General features: G+C 38.7%; 1 protein-coding gene across 9 annotated transcripts in view; it reads left to right on the top strand.

The window, feature by feature from the left end:
* The window catches only part of CASK (calcium/calmodulin dependent serine protein kinase), a 325,007-nt gene that overhangs the window by 277,576 nt on the left and 28,620 nt on the right, over positions 1–18,811 (top strand). For 3 of the 9 annotated variants that reach the window (XM_089673937.1, XM_089673939.1, XM_089673936.1), the window contains 5 exons: positions 1,573–1,608; positions 4,627–4,695; positions 8,011–8,207; positions 10,765–10,880; positions 11,868–12,011. In XM_089673937.1, the coding sequence (XP_089530063.1) occupies positions 1,573–1,608; positions 4,627–4,695; positions 8,011–8,207; positions 10,765–10,880; positions 11,868–12,011 (562 nt within the window). The remainder of the gene's footprint in view (positions 1–1,572; positions 1,609–4,626; positions 4,696–8,010; positions 8,208–10,764; positions 10,881–11,867; positions 12,012–18,811) is intronic. The other 6 variants (XM_089673942.1, XM_089673938.1, XM_089673943.1 and 3 more) reach the window with 4 other exon arrangements.

Raw genomic sequence — 18,811 nt, 5'->3', positions numbered from 1 at the left:
CATAGCTGAAATTTTGTTTAGGGATTTCTTTTCTATATATATATTTTTTTTTTTTGTTTAGCTTTGTCATTCAGTTATCTGTAAATTTTATTTTCTAGGATTTTTTTCATTTGAAATGTTTACTATTTTTAACAACAAAGTTTACTCTTGGTGTTTCTGCCACCCACAGTCAATGGAGACAGGCATTTCATGCGCTGATAATATTGCAAGTTTGTCTAGTGGATCAATAATGCGGAAAAGTCCCATAGCACTTCTTTTGTAATTAGTATTCACAGGAGGTGTGCTCTCTACAGCTTGGGTCAGTTTTTAATCCTCAATACATTACGCAAGGGAGAAAGCAACAACACCAGTAGATTCTTGCTGTCAGCAGTTCAAACAGCCACACAGAGTCAGATACTCGGTTGTTTTCTTTCTTGCGTTATTTATTACAGATAGAAATTTTTCATAATGGATTGATAGACTGTTCAATAATCCCACATAAAAGGCTGTGTTACTATGTGCAATTGATGAACCCAATTTACAAAACTATGGACAGCTGTCTGTAACCAGAATTTAGTTTCCGCTATCTGAGTTAATGAATTGGTGTGCCCTCTGCTGCTGTGTTACTTGCACATATTCTGCAAAACATAAGCCTGGCCTGTTACGTTAAGCTCTCCTTACTCCCTTCTGTGCTACTGGGGTTAATGTAAAAAAAGGAAAAACCAGAAGTTCAGTAGCTGCTTTAACTGCTCTTCAAATTCTTCTCTGGAACATCTTTAACACAAATCGCTTGCTATTCGATGCACTTAAAGCTGCTTCTGCAGACACAGCTTCTTTTTTTTTTTTTTTTTTTTTTTTTTTAGTAAAATTGCAGATATATTGAATGTATCCATTGTTAACTGCAAATTAGCCTGTTGACTTTTTTGGCTTAAACAGTTGCAGTAAAAAAAATTTTGTCAGAGCACCATGTTGAAAATAATTCCATGAATAATATCCATGGATCCTCACATCCCAAGATATTGAACTATATATTCTTAACACTGAGGCACTTTCCATCAATTAAGCTCTAGAGGAAAGCTTGGGAGAGATGTAAGCTGTTGTAGCTTACATACTAGACAATTCCTAGGAAATTATGTGCTGCATGGATTTTGTAGCAATAATCATGCTATAGGTTTTTAGATATATATTATGAACATGCATTGTAGCATTCCACTGATGTGAATCTGAATGTCCTAAGTGTCATAGTATGATGTGTACAGGTGAACAGACCATTGTTGCCGCTTATGGTTCCGTCTGCATACATGCTTGCAGTCCTGTATGTGTATCCTGAGTGTTGCCCTTAATATTATTTTGCTGACGCATTTGTGTTGAAGATGGCGATAGTTAAGTCTTTTGTTTTATAACGCATCATTTGTATGCTTTAAACGTTTTATGCTTCAGCTAAAATTCTTGAGCTTGGTTCTGTTTTCTAAACAACTCCATGTTTTTTGGTTTCAATTTCTATCCTAAAAATTTAATTGATCTATAAAGATAACAAATATTGCCAATAAGTAAGATGAAAATGTCTTCTTCTGGGTTGACTTTATTCTGCAGGACATACCATCAACTACCCAGTCAAAAGGACGACAGGTGAATAGAATTTCTTTATATAATGTGTTACTGTTAGTTTGTTATTAAATCCCATTTCCTTGTTTTCATAATAATCAATCCATCCCAGTATCCTGTCATCCATCTCATTTTATGCATTCATATAATACGCTAACTCAGTGTGCAATTAAGATATCCATATTTCATTTACAAATGGTTTGCAAAATGTGATCCTTAGGCAGGTCTTCAGGAGTCACTATATGCAGTAGGTCTGGCAGCAAAGTAAATTTATACCTACAGCTCATGAGCTTGTCAGGGAGCAACCCTTACCTAATTAAGGACACATACTTCATGGGTTCCCCTAGGGTCATTCTCTTGTCCTGTTTGGGAAACTTTCCTTTCATATGATTGGGAAGTTTGAGGATGGTCCATAAATGTCGAAATCCTTGAAGACTATAGTAGTAAAGTACATACTGGGCCTGCATTGACCTGTAAGCAATTCACCTTATGTGATTGCTACATATAATTCATACACTTATTCATTGAACCACTCTTTAACCACTTCAAGTCCGAACACTTTCACCCCCTTCCTGTCCAGGCCAATTTTCAGCTTTCAGTGCTATCACACTTTGAATGACAATTGCGCGGTCATGCAACACTGTACCCATATGAATTTTTTAGCATTTTTTTGAGACAGATAAAGCTTTATTTAGGTGGTACTTATTCACCACTGGGATTTTAATTTTTTTTTGCTATATAAATGAAAAAGTCCAAAAATTTTGAAAAGTGTTTTTTTTATAAAATTTTGCAAATAAATAATATTTCATCATAAATCTTGGCCAAAATGTATTCCGTTATCTTTTTAGTAAAAAAAAAAAAAATAACCAGTTAGTTTATAACCAAAAAGTATAATTTTCAAACATTTTTTAAAATGTTTATTTTATTTTTTTATATTATTTGTTTTGTTTTGTTTTTTTACATACTGTCACCCTAGCAGTACAGTGTCACCATGGTGACACTGTACTACTTGTGGGGTTGCTGAAGATTTTTTTTTTTTAATGGTTTGCTTTTACATCCATAAAGGCTGTAAAAGCAATCATTTCTCCTTCTGTCTGGCTGCATTCTTGCAGCCATTGAGAACTACTGTGTGAGCTGTGATTGGTCACAGCTTGTCACATGGTACAAGGCTGTTGTGAATAGCCTTGTACCATGTGACCTCTGTGATCATTCACAGATTTCACACGTAGTAAGCAATGATGTCAGAAGTGACATCTTGCTTACTACTCTGCATGTGATCACTGATTGGCCAATCAGTGATCACATGATCGGGACCTCGCACAGAGGTCCCGTACAACGATCGGTGTTCCACTGTGTCCGGAGGACAAAGCGGGCACCGGATCGTGGTGCTGCACGCTCCCAGGGAGCACGCACAAGCAGGGGGCGGGGAGGCCGTTTATAAACGGCCACCCGACCCTGCACTGCCACTGTCCGGCCGTTTATATACAACAGCCAGACAGGAGGTGGTTAAGAAATATTTAAGTTTTTAAGTTTTGTTTTAGTTACAGTCTATATATTAGGGTTTCTGTTGCTTTTTTCCTTACAGTTCTTATATCGAATCTTCCCCTGGCCACCACAATAAGAATAAAATAGGATCTAGGAGTGTCACCCAAATAAGATTGTTTGTAATACATGTACTTTTTTGTTTTTGTTTTTGTTTTGAGATTATTCACATAAATGTTAAGTGGTTGCAATCTTAACCCACAACGTAAAATCAGTCTGTATATGCAGTAAAGCATGCTTGTTATAATCACTGTGGAACCTAAGGGGTTACTCCTCTGCATTGTGTAAAAATGCTGTTTGATCCTGTCTTCTCCAATCATCCCCTTCTTCCAGTGCCCCCCTTTGATATCCTGATAAGACATATTGTGTGGAGTCACTCTGCACATGCTCAGTTTGGTGTGTATTGCTAGAGAGGTTTTTGTTTTTTGGGGGGGGAGAGTGCATGAGATCAGCACAGGGCCAATCAGCACTGTCCAGACAGAGGTCAGGGGTCCTGCATCTTCCTAGAGCAGAATTAAAATTCCTACAAGCTTTTACCAGTGCTCTGGTGGACACTGATAGAAGTCACAAAACTGCTGTAACTGCTGATGAGAAAAGGTATTTAGCAGTTTATATTTACTAAAATAACTGCATTTCCATATTCTTTGTACTGTGGGAGACCAGATGTAGTGAATGCAGGGTCCTGGGTTTAGTAACACTTTAATGTTTAGCCATTAAGATAAACATCTTAAGCATAAAAAACTAGATATTCTGTATAGCAGGACCAGTTTCCTTTTGGGCACTACAATAGCAGTTACTTACAGAAATTACTGCATATATGTACTTTTTACAGTTGTTTACACAACATGGGCATTTCAAGGTTTTCCATTCTACAATGTAATTCACAATGGACCTGACATATGAAAAGTATGATAAAGGGAAAACCACTTTTTGCCCATTGCAACACATCCAGTGAACTTCAGATTGACTATTTTTGTTTGCACCTGATTTGAATAATTATAGTTTTCAAATGTCACCTCATTCACTAAGCTATGAGAAAATCCTTTTTTTTTTTCTCTTGCATATGATTGGGTATTCTTTGCTATTAAGCAAACTTTAGTGCTACTTTAAAGGGAAACTAGGGGTTATTTAAATCTTTTATTAAAGAGTCAAATGTCATTTGGTAGAGATGTCCTTTTGAGTAAATAGGTTAAACACATTTCAATACTGATTTATTAAAAATTGAAAACCTTTAGGCCTCTTTCACACGGTTGTCCTTCTTGCTGTACCAGCAGGGAAATCTGTAAACGGATCCCTTGCTGAGTCAGATCAGAATGAAGTCGCTTTTTAGACATTATTGTCCATTCTGATTTTTCCTGTTGTGATGGTGATAAAACTGACCCATGCAGTCCCTCATTTTAGATGGATGTGTGACTGTTCACTTCAGTGTTCATCCAATTCATCACGTTCAGATCCACAAAAACGGAAAAGGAAGCAAAGCTTTTCTGTTTGTTTTTTCAGAGCTTATCGGACTTGAATGTGGGTGAATGTAAATGGACACACATCCGTTTAGGTCCGCCAACAATAGAGGTACATTGATTTCCATCTAGATCCATAAAAAACATACAGATGGAACACTCATCTGAAAGGGACCTCAAACTTTAGACACTAGAACATGCTTGATTAGTAATTTATATCATTCATCATATGTATGCTGCAAAATCAACATGCATATACACCTCATATACAGTGAAGGAAATAAGTATTTGATCCCCTGCTGATTTTGAATGTTTGCCCACTCACAAAGAAATGATCAGTCTAAACATCGAATGGTAGGTGTATTGTAACACTGAGAGATAGAGTAGCAACAAAAAATTCAAAAGAAATACATGTCTAACAAATTATGCATTGATTTGCATGTTCATGAGGGAAATAAGTATTTGATCCCCTATCATTCAGCAGGATTTCTGGCTACCAGGTGTCTTTCATACAGGTAACAAGCTGAGATTAGAAGCAGTCTCTTAAAGGGAGTGCTGCTAATCTCATTTTGTTACCTGTCTAAAAGACACTTGTCCACAGGAGCAATCAAACAATCAGATTCCAAACTCTCCACCATGGCAAAGACCAAAGAGCTGTTCAAGGATGTCAGGGACAAGACCTGCACAAGGCTGGACTGGGCTACCAAACTATCGCCAAGCAGCTTGGTGAGAAGGTGACAAGAGTTGGTGCAATCATTCGCAAATGGAAGAAACACAAAACAACTGTCAGTCTCCCTAGGTCTGCTGCACCATGCAAGATCTCAACTCGTGGAGTGTCAATGATCATGAGAACAGTGAGGAATCATCCCAGAACTACACGTGAGGATCTTGTCAATGACCTCCACAGTCACCAAGAAAACAATTGGTAACACACTACACTGAGAAGGATTGAAATCTTGCAGTGCCTGCAAGGTCCCTCTGCTCAAGAAAGCACATGTCCAGGCCCGTCTGAAGTTTGCCACTGAACATCTGAATGATGCAGAGGAGGACTGGTTGAAAGTGTTGTGGTCAGATGAGACCAAAAATGAGCTCTTTAAAATCAACTCAACTCGCCATGTTTGGAGGAGGAGGAATGCTGCCTATGACCCCAACAACACCATGCCAGCTGTCAAACATGGTGGTGGAAACATTCTGCTTTGGGGGTGTTTTTCTGCTAAGGGGACAGGACAACTGCACCGTATCAAAGGGACGATGGACAGGGCAATGTACCGTCAAATCTTGGGTGATAACCTTCTTCCCTCAGCCACGGCATTGAAAATGGGTCATGGATGGGAGTTCCAGCATGACAATGGCCCAAAACACACGGCCAAGGCAACAAAGGAGTTGCTCAAGAAGAAGCGCATTAAGGTTTTGGAGTGGCCTAGCCAGTCTCCAGACCTTAATCCGATTGAAAATCTGTGGAGGGAGCTGAAAGTTCGAGTTGCCAAATGTCAGCCACCAAACCTTAATGACTTGAAGAGGATCTGCCAAGAGAAGTGGGCCAAAATCCTGAGATGTGTGCAAACCTGGTGGCCAACTACAGGAAATGTCTGACCTCTGTGATTGCCAACAAGGGATTTGCCACCAAGTACTAAGTCATGTTTTGTGAAGGGGATCAAATACTTATTTCCCTCATGAACATGCAAATCAGTGCATAATTTGTTAGACATGCATTTCTTTTGAATTTTTTGTTGCTCTTCTGTCTCTGTGTTACAATACACCTACCATTCGATTTTTAGACTGATCATTTCTTTGTGAGTGGGCAAACATTCAAAATCAGCAGGGGATCAAATACTTATTTTCTTCACTGTACCTATCATCATTCCACAACCCCAAGTACTGCAAATCATGCCTGATCATACAGTCAGCTAGGTGCACAGAGGTGTAAGTGTCTCCAGTATTTCACAAATGTAGTCCACTGTATTCCACATTATGGTTATGCTTGCAAGGAGTCCTTGGTAGTATGTTCAATCAGGTATAATCTTTTGATGCAACTAGTGAGAAATCATGCTTATTCAGAGTGATTTTTCAATCTGCTCTACGCACACAAAGGCGGTGGCTCCTGATCTATCAATTACTGCTGTGGAGGAGGAAGAGAGGCGTAAATTTGACTGTGTCCCTCGCCCTCTGCTGGTCTCTGGTGCTATGAACAGCTACACATTATAATTCCAAATGGGAGCGTGCACGTAGTAGATACTCCTGCGGAACTCCATAGGTCTCTCAGGCACATCAGGCACTAACATAATGGAAGCCTGTCAGGGCATGATATCACAGCAGTTTTCTTCTAATACAATTTTAGCGCTCATTCATACTTTTGCACTGAAATATTGCCAAAAAAATATAGCAACTCTAAAGCAAAAAATCAAGTGCTTGTTCATAAGTTATACCAAAAAAAAAACAGTGCAAACTGACAGTCACTTCTTTGATCAAATTGCTAGATAGGAAGTCAGATGTATAAAATAATGGGGGAGATTTACTAAAACTGTAGCACACAGAATCTGGTGCAGCTGTGCATCATAACCAATCAGCTTCCAGGTTTTATTGTCCAAGCTTAGTTGAAGCACCAGTTTTAATACATTTCCCCTATACGTTTTTGTAGTGCAGGTTGGGTGCAGTTATATCACTCTTTGAAGGGTTACCTTTCACCACACTGAGTGCAAAGCACACTTACAGTACTCTGTGGTGCATGGGAGATTGAAAACCTAAATCTAATTGCACAAATGCACCGGCACTTAAGGATGAACAGCTCCTGTCTCCAAAATAAGCACATTTACATATTCAAACTTTTCCATAAATTGGTTTATTCAGGTTGTGATTTGAGAAACCCTGACTCACATGATTTCGTTAACAAAGCTATTCAAAGTGTGACACATTTGTTATCACTGTTTTCCAGTTCTGCTATATTAGAAGGGATTTCACACTGCAAAGTAGTGTTCTACTTTCACGAACATAATCTGCATATATTCAAGTCATTTGTGACTTATATAGCAATAGTGCTTAAGCATATGGAGAGCTTTTATCCCTTGCTCATTTCTGTGTATGTTGGCTGTGACTGGCTTGTTCAGACTAGAGTACATGAATGGGTTTTAATAAATGTCTCTTGTCTAACAAGTAACTGATAAATGTGTAGCTGATTGTGGCATGTTTTGTGTTGTAGAAGTACTTATTATTTTTTTAGATCTAGTGCTATAGTTACAGGGCTTTGCACAGCAAGTTATTTGGTAAAATTAACTACTTAAGGTCACTTTCATGCACTATTTGCCCTGTAGTTTCCACTTATGCGCAAACCTATGTTGATTTCCCATTTTTCATGTCATTGATCTTTTCCTGTAAGTTTGTTCAGTTGTCCCATGTTCTTTCCCTGGCTGTAATAAATCTTGTTTTCTAGATTTACGTAAGAGCACAATTTGAATATGATCCTGTAAAGGACGACCTCATACCCTGTAAAGAAGCTGGTATCAGGTTTAGGGTTGGAGATATTATCCAGATTATTAGTAAAGATGACCACAACTGGTGGCAAGGCAAACTGGAAAATGCCAAAAATGGTACAGCTGGTCTCATTCCATCTCCCGAGCTTCAAGAATGGTAAGTGATCTGGAACAAATGAATGTATTTGCAGTCTTTTCAATGCTAGTAACATTGTATCATATAAATAGCTGAGCTGATAAAATGCCCCTTCCTAGTCAGAAAATGTTTCCAGTCAAGTTTGTTCTGCAGTTCGGCATTAAAACCTGAAAGATCTGGGGGGGGGGGGTTTTCTCAGAAACGTGTACATGTGGTTGTTTAGTTGCTTATGAATAAGCCAATCCTGAAACCCTCACTGACTAGCTGTACCTTCTGTAAAATCACAGAAAATAGAAGGATGATAAAGATTTTTTTTTTCAATAAAGTTTAGTTCTTCTTAGCATACTAAAAAAGATATGGATCTCAGTGGCATAATACACAGAAGTATGGAACAAAGCATTTACTGTGAATATTACACCACACTGAAATAAATGTAAACAGCATCAAGGGACATGTTAGCACTCTATCCCCTCTTAGGCCCCATTCACACCTGAATGTTTTGTAGCTCCAAAATGCTTGAGGAGAACAAATCCATTATTCTCATTGGAGATGGTTCACATCTCCACTCCAAATCACCTGAAGCTCAAATAAGTTCTGGAAATTTTTCTGTAGCTCCAATTGGGCAGAATTGCGTGTTTTTGGCACATTTTTATTCCCATAGAATTGCGTAATTGTCGCATTTTGACACACAATTGGCACTGTTTTCTGCTCAAATTAAAAAAAAATGTAAAAAAAGAATACTATATGAATAAATAAAATATACACAAATAAAAAAATCATGATAGATAATAAGTAAATAAATAACACGAATCTTAATCCCATAGCCCTTAAGAAAAAAATAATTTGTAAAAATAATAATAATAAACACCCAAACAATAAACTTTATTTAATAAGTTTATTATTATTTTACATTTTTTTAATGGAGAAGAAGTTAAGGTTAGGGTTTTTCATAATTTATTATTGCATAGTATTTCTGATTTTTTTTATTTATTTGTGTATTTATTTTACATTTATTTATTCATTTTTTAGTATTAACACCCTAACAAAAATAAGATGATAAATATTAACCCAAACCCTAACTCCTAATTCTAACCCTAACCTTAACTCTTAACTCATTACCCTAATAAAAAACAAAATAATAAATGAATAATAATAATACAAAAAATAGAAGTAAAAGCTGATGGAAAACAACAAATGATGCAACTGATATTTTTCTCTATTGGCTAATAAAGAAACTCCAAAGCTCAAAAACGCTGTATGAAAATTAACAAAACTGCAGTAAAATATGCACGAATAATCATGCGTAAAACGCTCAAATTTGCTACGCTCAGGTTTGAATGCAGCCTTAAGCAGCATCCAGTCAAAAAAAGCATTTGAGAGGGTGGCTAATTTAGGAGCAAGGAAATATATTGGAATTTCAAATATTCCTACTCTTTAATGTGGACCTATCAGCTCCCTAACCCCTGAGTAAAACACTCAGTGAAAGTGATCTAAATAAATAAATAAAACATTGAATATAAATGTACTCACAACCCAGCTTCCAGAAAGCCCACCTAGGCACTGGGCCTTCTCACTCCTGTGATAGCCAAGGATCTGAAATCCAAAGGGAATATGCTCATGTACAGTGCTAGGGCATCTTCTCGTGTGATTGGGGATACACAGATTTTCCAGGATTCTGCTATTAAGTGGCCAAATATTGGGCAGAGGAACAAGCAGCTTTAACATTGAGGGAACATGTTTAGTCTCACCTACATTGACTCATATACTTTGCTGCCTGAATGGAAAACTTTGGGCTTTTTCACCAAGGAAACAGTGATCACAGAGCGTGCTCAGTGCGCTCCATGGGGGCGCGATTCTGGGCGGATACCTATTGACACCCTCCCAGAACAAGATGATCATTCTGTAGCTGTCTTTTGGCTATAGCACGGTCGGGAAGCAGTTAAAATTTGCAATATGTATCCATCTGGTTTTGAGTTACTCTTATTCTGATTCAGGCCCCATCCACTTCTGGAGTTTTGGGATCTCAGGCAGAATTGCTGAGATACTTCCTGCAATCTCCGATCACACTGCAATAGTATCAAAACGCACCACACCTCTTCGGGTGCCATTCATTTTCAATGACACTTAAACATGGTTCGGTTCTGCCGCAGTTGTTGCATGATATATTGCGCTGCATTTGAGGCGATTTTTTGAAAAATCACGGTTTAGGAGCATTTTAGCAGCTCCAAGGAAACTGATCCTGCAACAACGAAAAAAAAAAAATTATCATTGGTAGTATGGTTTGCAGGTAGGTTACACTAAATAGCAAATGCCATCCCACTTTTTCATATTCATATTGATATTTATATGTGAAATAAGAACAGTATTCTGAGTATGATGTATGATAAAATTCATATTTAGATTAGATTAATGCTTAACTCCAGGCAGATATAAAGGATACAGAATAATGCAGCTCCTGTATTCATTAATACATAATATAAGGTATTTTTAAATGCTTCTTATGCACATATCTGTGTTTGATTTTGTGTACAATTCCCTATACAATAGCAATTAATCTTTGTCTTGTTTCTTGTTTTAGGCGAGTTGCTTGCATTGCAATGGAAAAAACAAAGCAGGAGCAACAAGCCAGTTGTACTTGGTTTGGGAAGAAAAAGAAGCAGTACAAAGATAAATACTTGGCAAAGCACAATGCAGGTACGCAGGGCTAAAGAACATGTTTTGTTTAATGATAAATTGGCAGGTGATTTTTTTTTGTAAACCAAAATCTTGCACATTCCTTTAAATTTTATCATTCTGGGTCCTTATAGCACCACTGTATTCTACCTGTTATTATTCAGTATTATTTTACTAACATAGTGCTAACAGAACTAATTATTTGCATTATTTTTAAACGTAAACATTTCAGAAAAATAGAATCCCTTGAATTTTGTAACTTGTTCTTTCACATTTGAGTTATGTAGAATTGCTGCAGATGTTTGTGATGGGAATGTGCTGGTTAATTGAAAATCTTTTAAGTTCTGAAAGTACATCTTTCTTTAATTGCAATCATTTGATGTTGTTGTGCTTGACTTTTAGGTGACTAGATTTACCAGGCTATTTTTTAAGGCTAGCTCATTTCAAAATACAATTCTCCTTTTTCTAAATGATACTTTGACACTACCCTTAGATGCATTCTTATGCAGCCTGGTTGTTCTGAATACCAGGCTGACACTGTTGGTAGTGACCTGTGCTGGTTGCAGCCCTCAACCCACTCCCTGCCTGATCCTACTTGCTAATCACTACACTGGGATTATTTCTGACCAATGGGTATGTGCAAGAGACGGCAGAGCCATCATTAGTTGGAAGTGCTGAAGCAACAGGGCTGCTGAAGAATGCCCCTAAGGTGTCTGCATTGTTGTGCTGTAATGTATTATCCCTTGAAATGTTTATTTTAACCATGTTCTCTCTATTGGGAACGATGGCTATTGGTATCCCTGTTAATTGATTTATAAATGTATCAATCATTTTAAATTCTCTAATGCAATAAAAACTTCCAGTTGTTATACTTTTTAATTTTTTTATGTGCAGTGGTTCTTGCAAATGTTCCCTAATCTAATAAATATATATTTGTTAGCATTTTTGTAAAAAAAAAAAAAAAAAAACATAATTGGGTGAAGTATGTAGCCTTTATTGTTTTACCAGATGTTTTCTATCATCCAAGAGCAACACTACCCAAAGCAAATTCTTCTATTTTGGATGAAGTGAGGCAGGCTTCAGTCATCTGGTTTACTGCCATCCAGGACTTTGATAGGGAGATCGCTGACACCCCTTGCCCAGCTATGGCAGGTAGCTTTTCAGCCAAGTTACTGTTGTCACTGCCCCCATTCTTAAAGGATACTTAAAGGATAAGTTTGCCTTTGTAGGGAAAAATATATATGCACACACACACATTTTTGCTGGTAAAAATGTGTATTTATGTTTTTTTTTCTTTTTACTAGGACCGCAGGTGCAATTCAGGGCTCTTGCAAGCAGTTACACACTGACAGGAAGCATCAATTAACTACCAAGAGCACTCAACAGCACCCTGGTAGTTCATTGACAACTGCAAGCCAGCAGCTGCAAAGGCTGTTGGTGCTTGTAGTTCTCTGGTTCACAGAACTATGTGAATGAATGATACGGCTGGGTGGGCGTAGCCTTGCACGGACCCATTTTTATTATTTTTTTTTGTTGTTAAATAGTGGCAGCGAGTGTGGGGAATAGTAGGAAGATTCCTACAGTTGATCGGAGGGGGGTTGGGAATCTTCCTTCTCCCCGCACCCACTGCCACAATCTAAAAAATGGGTCCATGCAGGGCTACGCAGGAATCACTAGTTTATCTGCTCATACATATACTGCAAAAATCTTAAAAATAACATTCCATAACCTGACCTGTCCCGTACAATGAAATAGTTTTATTTTTAAGTAAAAACATTGGCAATGGAAAAAGATAATGCATGTTAAAAAAATTAATAGATATGTTATTTTGTAAGCTTTTTTTTCTTCAAAATTATTTAAGAAAAAGACAGCACAAACTGTTTATTTCTAAGTGATCGTAAAAACATTCAGCAGGGTACGCTAATGTGTTGTAGTTTCCATATAGATTTATTTTCTCTTTAGTATTCACATATGACTAGGGATGGCCTAAGATATCGTAGAAGAGTGGTGGGATGTGCATGCATGGTGTGTTAACCCTCCTCTAAGGCTGGCCATACACTATACAATTTTCCTACAGTTTTCTGGCCAGCCTTAGAGTACCGGTATCAGTGGGTAAATCATTAGCAACCAGAACAGGTTTTCTATGTGTCCTATTTCCCCTTGACAGCTGGCTTCTTGCCTGCTTGGGGGACACTCACACTCATAAGGTCATTGCCAGATCGGATAACATGTACCCTTTCTATAGAAACACTCTGGGACAATTGAAACACAGAGATTACCCAATGAGTTGATGGGTTGTAAAGCATAGAATCTGCCCACTTTTCAACCCATGCAATTTTTATAAAAGTCACCCAAGCATCACAGAGCCAATTCTTTAAAACTTGAGGAAAAAAGAAAACAATCTAGTAGCTTAACCTGTAAGGACTAATTGGAATTTTTGGCATTCAATATGAATTCTAATTGCATTCTGTTGTCAGCCCTTCTTTCTTTTCTGCAGCAGCAATTAAAGCGAAGTTCCACCCATTTTTTTTTTCACTGCCCAAGCTGTTCCTAATTTCTATTCCATCAATGTTTGGGGACACATAGATTTTTTTTTTCTAAGTTTTTTTTTACCTTTTTTGATAGAGAAGTGCTTCACTTCCTTCCAACCTTGCCGCGGCGAGGTACGTCACATCCTCCTGCCTGTTGGCTCATGCAATATCTGCATGGAATGCTAGCTTCCTTCTCCTTTGCTGCATTGATTGACAGGTTGCCATACCAATGGGGTGGGAACTTCCGCTGGCTCTGCCATTGCCACTGTGCAGGCACGAGATTGGGAGGTGCATGCTGGGTAGCCAGCTGCATCATTTCTCGGAAGAAAGACCGAGCAGGCATCAGATGCCCACACTCAATATGGAACATTACTCTATAGCACTGAGCCAGTAAGTATTTTTTTAAACAGAAACACAAACAATTACTTAAAGAGCTTATGCCAAATTGCATGGCGTAAGCTGCCATGATCAGGGGGCTGTTTTTTAAAAGAAAAGAAAAAAAACTACCAGAACTCCGCTTTGAGCAGTCCCATAGATTTTTGAAGGTAGACATTTTATTTTCTTTGGTTTGGGGCATTTCAACATGAAATATGTCTTACATTTTTTGCACTGTTTAACTTTTATTAGAGTTAGGTTGTAGGAATGATGAAAACTTTATTTTCTCATGTTTCTAATGCTCTCAATATATAAGAAGTTCATATGTAAGAGCCACAGCATTTTCACAGTATATTATTGGAAAAGAGCTGTGGTAATTTTGCTTTGAATGAAATTCACTTGTAAACAATTTACCTTACTGGTTAATTTGCAGTTTCATGGTATCTAATTAAATCCAGGTAAAGTGGAAGTGGAATTACAATCCTGTTTAGCATAATTAAATTAGCACCAGGAACTGTTGTGTATGGAACCTTCCCCAGAATTAATGAGTACTTTTTTTTTTTTTTTGTTCAACAATGCAGCAAATGTCAACCAAAAAAAATGTTAGTCAACTGAACCTATAGTAGAAACAATTAATTATACAGCCACATCATAATGGGTAAATAATGTTTCCAGAATCATGTAGCAGTACTTCTGTCTTCTATTTGATTAGCAACTTGCACTGTTGGGAAAGTGTATGTTTTTGTATAAATAACCAATTTTCTATTCATGAAAGTTTTATTCTACAGAAGTTTTTGATAATCAGATGGTTTTGATTTCAGTTAAATATGCGAATCAAAGGGTACCTGCTGCAAAGCAAAACACCCGGCCCAGCAGCCAGTCTAAAGTCATTATGCTAGACTACTAATTTTATCAGTTCCTTTGCAAGTGACGTTACAGCTTTGGGACAGGTGTTTTGCTTGTGATAGATTATATACAAAGAGGTCCATAATGAATAAGAATTTATTCAGACAGTTGTTTAAAGTCCAGCTGTAGCCAAAATGTATATTTTTAGTTTTGAACAGAAAGGAGAAATTCACTAGTGACTATCGATAAGGAAAAATGAAGAGTTAAAAAAGGCCCTAGTCTGTTCTAATTTCTAAGGTGTTTACCTTTTGTTTTTGGGTCCATTTTTAAATGACTAGGAGAAAAAAAAAAAAACAGTGCAGCCTAAGCAAAAGAAGCTGCATGGGACAAACACTTACCTGTATGCTTTCTAATTGTAATATATCTGAGGTTCTGTGTGTCAATGTGAATTATTTGCTGTGTGTTTAAAAATTGTTTTCTTGTGCTTAGAATTTTGATTTCATTAATATTTTGCAAGCCATATCTCAATTACCCCTGTACATTTTTCATGCCGTCTTTTTCCCAATGGCCTCTGTGCATGTAAGTAACCTGTCAAGTGTTGATGCCTCCTTTTTTTACTTTATTTTCTTCTGTAATATCTTTCATAATGTTATTCCTCAGTTTTCAACTGTGTATCAAAATAATTGTAGCTGATCAGACTCTTGCATGACTAAATGTAGAACTACATCCATTGTATTATTTTGTGTGACTGGTGAATCTTGTCTCTTTGCTACAGATATCATCCCATAATAATTATTTCACAATATCTGTTCATTTGCTGTTCTTTATTTCTGACTGAATTTTTGTGCAGCTATATTGTCCGTAGTTAAGTGTTGGTAGGGAAAAGCTTTTGTAACATTAGATGTTCTTGGCTAATTCCAAAACATATGTTTATCTATAGTCTATTAAAAAATAGTTTACTCTGATGGTCTCCATGGATGACTATAGCAAATGAGGTTTGGGGTTAATTCGTTTGTAACTCCTGGTACAGATTTCGGTGTTGTAGCTAATGAGCTTTTAGTGCTTAGAGTCAGTCATAATATATAACCTTCCATGGTTTATACATCAGGCTTTCTGCCAGGGGTGAGGTAATCCTGCTAGCAAGAAACACATAAAATGTAGTTTCCAAGGTGGACGAGGTTAGAACCTTGATTGACCGCATAGTGTAAGGCACCAAGTGTGTGTATTATTTCATGTATGTGTAAATAAATGAATATTTTTTCTAATTACCCATAGTATAATAGTACTGATTTCTTTTCTATAGATCTACATTCTGCACAGAATAAAACTGCCTCTTTTTTCTGCTTAAATGTTGTATATTTTCTGCTATATATTGGCATTTTTTTAAGCTTCCAGGTACTCTTTAAAAGTATGAAAAATCTAAAGGCACCTTAATCTAAATTGTGAAAAAAAACCTCTAAATATTTTATTGGCTACACACAGGAAGTTTTTTTCATTCAACCCTGTGGGCTCAAAGAAAAAAACAAAAACAATTACAGACCGCTGTACTAACACAACCGATGTTGGTGCAGTGATCTCCCCGCTGAGCTATTGTGTTCTGACGGGGACTGGCTCCCTGCCAGGACACACTGATTGGCTGCCTGCACTGATCGGATGTCCGTTTTCCAGCATACCCGGTCAACAGAAGCATGACCTGCTTCTGTCAAAGAGCTATACACATGGGGTGAAAGTCATCCGGTTTCTGTCAAACCAACCATTTTCACAGATTTTTGGCCCGGGTGTATCCTGCTTTACTTATCGATGAAAAACCTGAGCCTGGACAATGCACACAACCTTGATGAAATTTTTTCAGATCAGAAGCCTGCCTTCACATCAGAGGTTCCCCCATCATGTCAGAGGCCCTCCATCACATCAGAACCTCCCCTATACATGAGTGCCTCCCCATCACATCAGAGTCCTACCTCATCACCAACCCCCCCCCCAATCACACAGTTCCCCTCATCACTTAGTCCCTCAAACGTGGAGCTCCCCAGTCACGCAGTTCCCTCTTCACATAAGAGGCTTACCTTTTAACTTTGGGGGAGGCAGTGCATTCCATCTCCTCCTGAATGCTGGGGTGGCCCTGCAATAACACCTACCCTGGGTCAGAGTCATGCGTTGCCATGATGCAGGTGAGCCGGCCACCATCACCATAGCAAAGAATGAAGCTGTGCTCTCTCCTGGTTCTCCTCTTACCTTTCCCAACGCTCCTTCAGCGTTACCTATAACGCCGCCACCTCCCCCTCTCTCCCCCTCTCTGTTGGGGTCCCCCAAGGCTCTGTCCTCGGACCCCTTCTCTTCTCCATCTACACCTCCTCCCTTGGAAAATGGATACACTCCCACGGCTTCAACTATCACCTCTATGCTGATGACACACAAATTTACCTCTCTGCCCACATCACCCACTTCCTAAACGACATATCAGACTGGATGTCGCTCCATTTCCTCAAGTTAAACTTGTCCAAAACCGAGCTCCTAGTTTTCCCCCCAGACCGCGCCCCCCCATCCTCTCCATCACGACTAACAACGCCACCATCAGTCCCACCCCACACGCCAAAGTCCTAGGTGTCACCCTGGACTCAAACCTTTCCTTCCAACCTCATGTCCAATCACTATCAAATTCATGCAGGCTCCACCTCCACAACATGTCCAAGATACGTACTTTCCTAACCCCAGACACCACTAAACAACTCGTACACTCCCTTATTATCTCACACCTGGACTACTGCAACTCCCTTCTCACCGGCCCAGCCCAGCAAACGCTATCCCCGCTCCAGTCTATCCTGAACTCAGCGGCTAGACTCATCCACCTTGCCAACCGCTCCACTTCGGCCAACCCCCTCTGCCAATCCCTTCACTGGCTCCCGATTGCCCAACGCGTTAAATTCAAATTACTAACTCTGACATACAAAGCCATTCATAACGTTGCCCCAAACTACCTCACTGACCTGATATCCAAATACCACCCTACCCGTGCCTTTCGCTCCTCACAAGACCTCCTACTCTCTAGCTCCCTGGTCTCCTCCTCCCACGCCCGAGTGCAGGACTTCTCCAGGACTTCCTCCATCCTCTGGAACTCCCTACCCCAATCCATCAGACTGTCACCTACCCTCCTCACCTTCAGGCGCACCCTGAAAACCCATCTCTTCAGGCAAGCCTACCCCACCCCCACCTAACAGCCATTCTCCACTCCTTCCACCACTCCATCCCCCACAGCCACTTCCTCGTGTACCTCTACCCCCTCCCTCCTAGATTGTAAGCTCGAAAGAGCAGGGCCCTCGAACCCCTCGTGTATTGTATTGTTACTGTATTGTCTCATGTACTGTCCCCCCCACTTTAATGTACAGCACTGAGCAAACACTTTGGCGCTATATAAACACTGTATAATAATAATAATCTTAGCCCTAGAGAGTCATTGGTTATTGTGGTGCTGGCAGATGGCCCATCCACACCATGATGACTCATGCCGCTTATCTAGGGCAGACTGTGCCTAGTGTTTGCAGTGATCCAAGGGAAGCCCAGACTTTCATCCCAGGGTGCTGCAGCACTGTGGTTAGGAAACACTGCCACCCCATCTTAGGACTGGAAATCTGCAATGTATCGCATTTTTATTTTTTAGGTTTAAATTTAGATTAATTTAGGGTTTTAGAATGAGGAGCTTTACCTTTTCCTTGTCCTGTATTTGTTAACACATAGCCATGTTTTCTTTACGTTTTAGTTGTTTAAACCTCTAACTTAAAAATAACTTCTAAAGTCTCATACACACAATGAGAATATCGGATGAAAAATACTGCTTTCGGGCGATCGTCCAATAATCTGATTGTTAGTACACAGCTCTGCAACAGTTCATGCAAAAATATCCGAAGGGACAAGCATGAAAAATTTAAACAATTTTTGTTTAATCAGTACAGTATTTGTACATAAAAAAAAATCGACTGACCGTGCATGCTCAGAAACAAAAGAATACAGTACAAAAAAAAATACAATACGTTACATAATTTCCAAAGTTTTATTCTATCTTGTGAGAATTTTTGTAACTTTAGTAACGTATTAATTTTCAATATGAGACCAACGTGCAAAATAAAAACGGACGATTATTCGTTCTCATCGTGTGTACTAGGCTTAAGGATTCACCTGTGTATAGACTTTGAACACTGTTGG

The sequence above is a fragment of the Staurois parvus genome, unplaced genomic scaffold (genome assembly GCF_062004578.1).
Source record: "Staurois parvus isolate SC_StPar_1 unplaced genomic scaffold, SC_StPar_1.0 ptg000145l, whole genome shotgun sequence".
Classification (NCBI taxonomy): domain Eukaryota; kingdom Metazoa; phylum Chordata; class Amphibia; order Anura; family Ranidae; genus Staurois; species Staurois parvus.
Note: the sequence above shows the minus strand (reverse complement) of the source record. Positions and strands in the feature narration are given on the sequence as shown.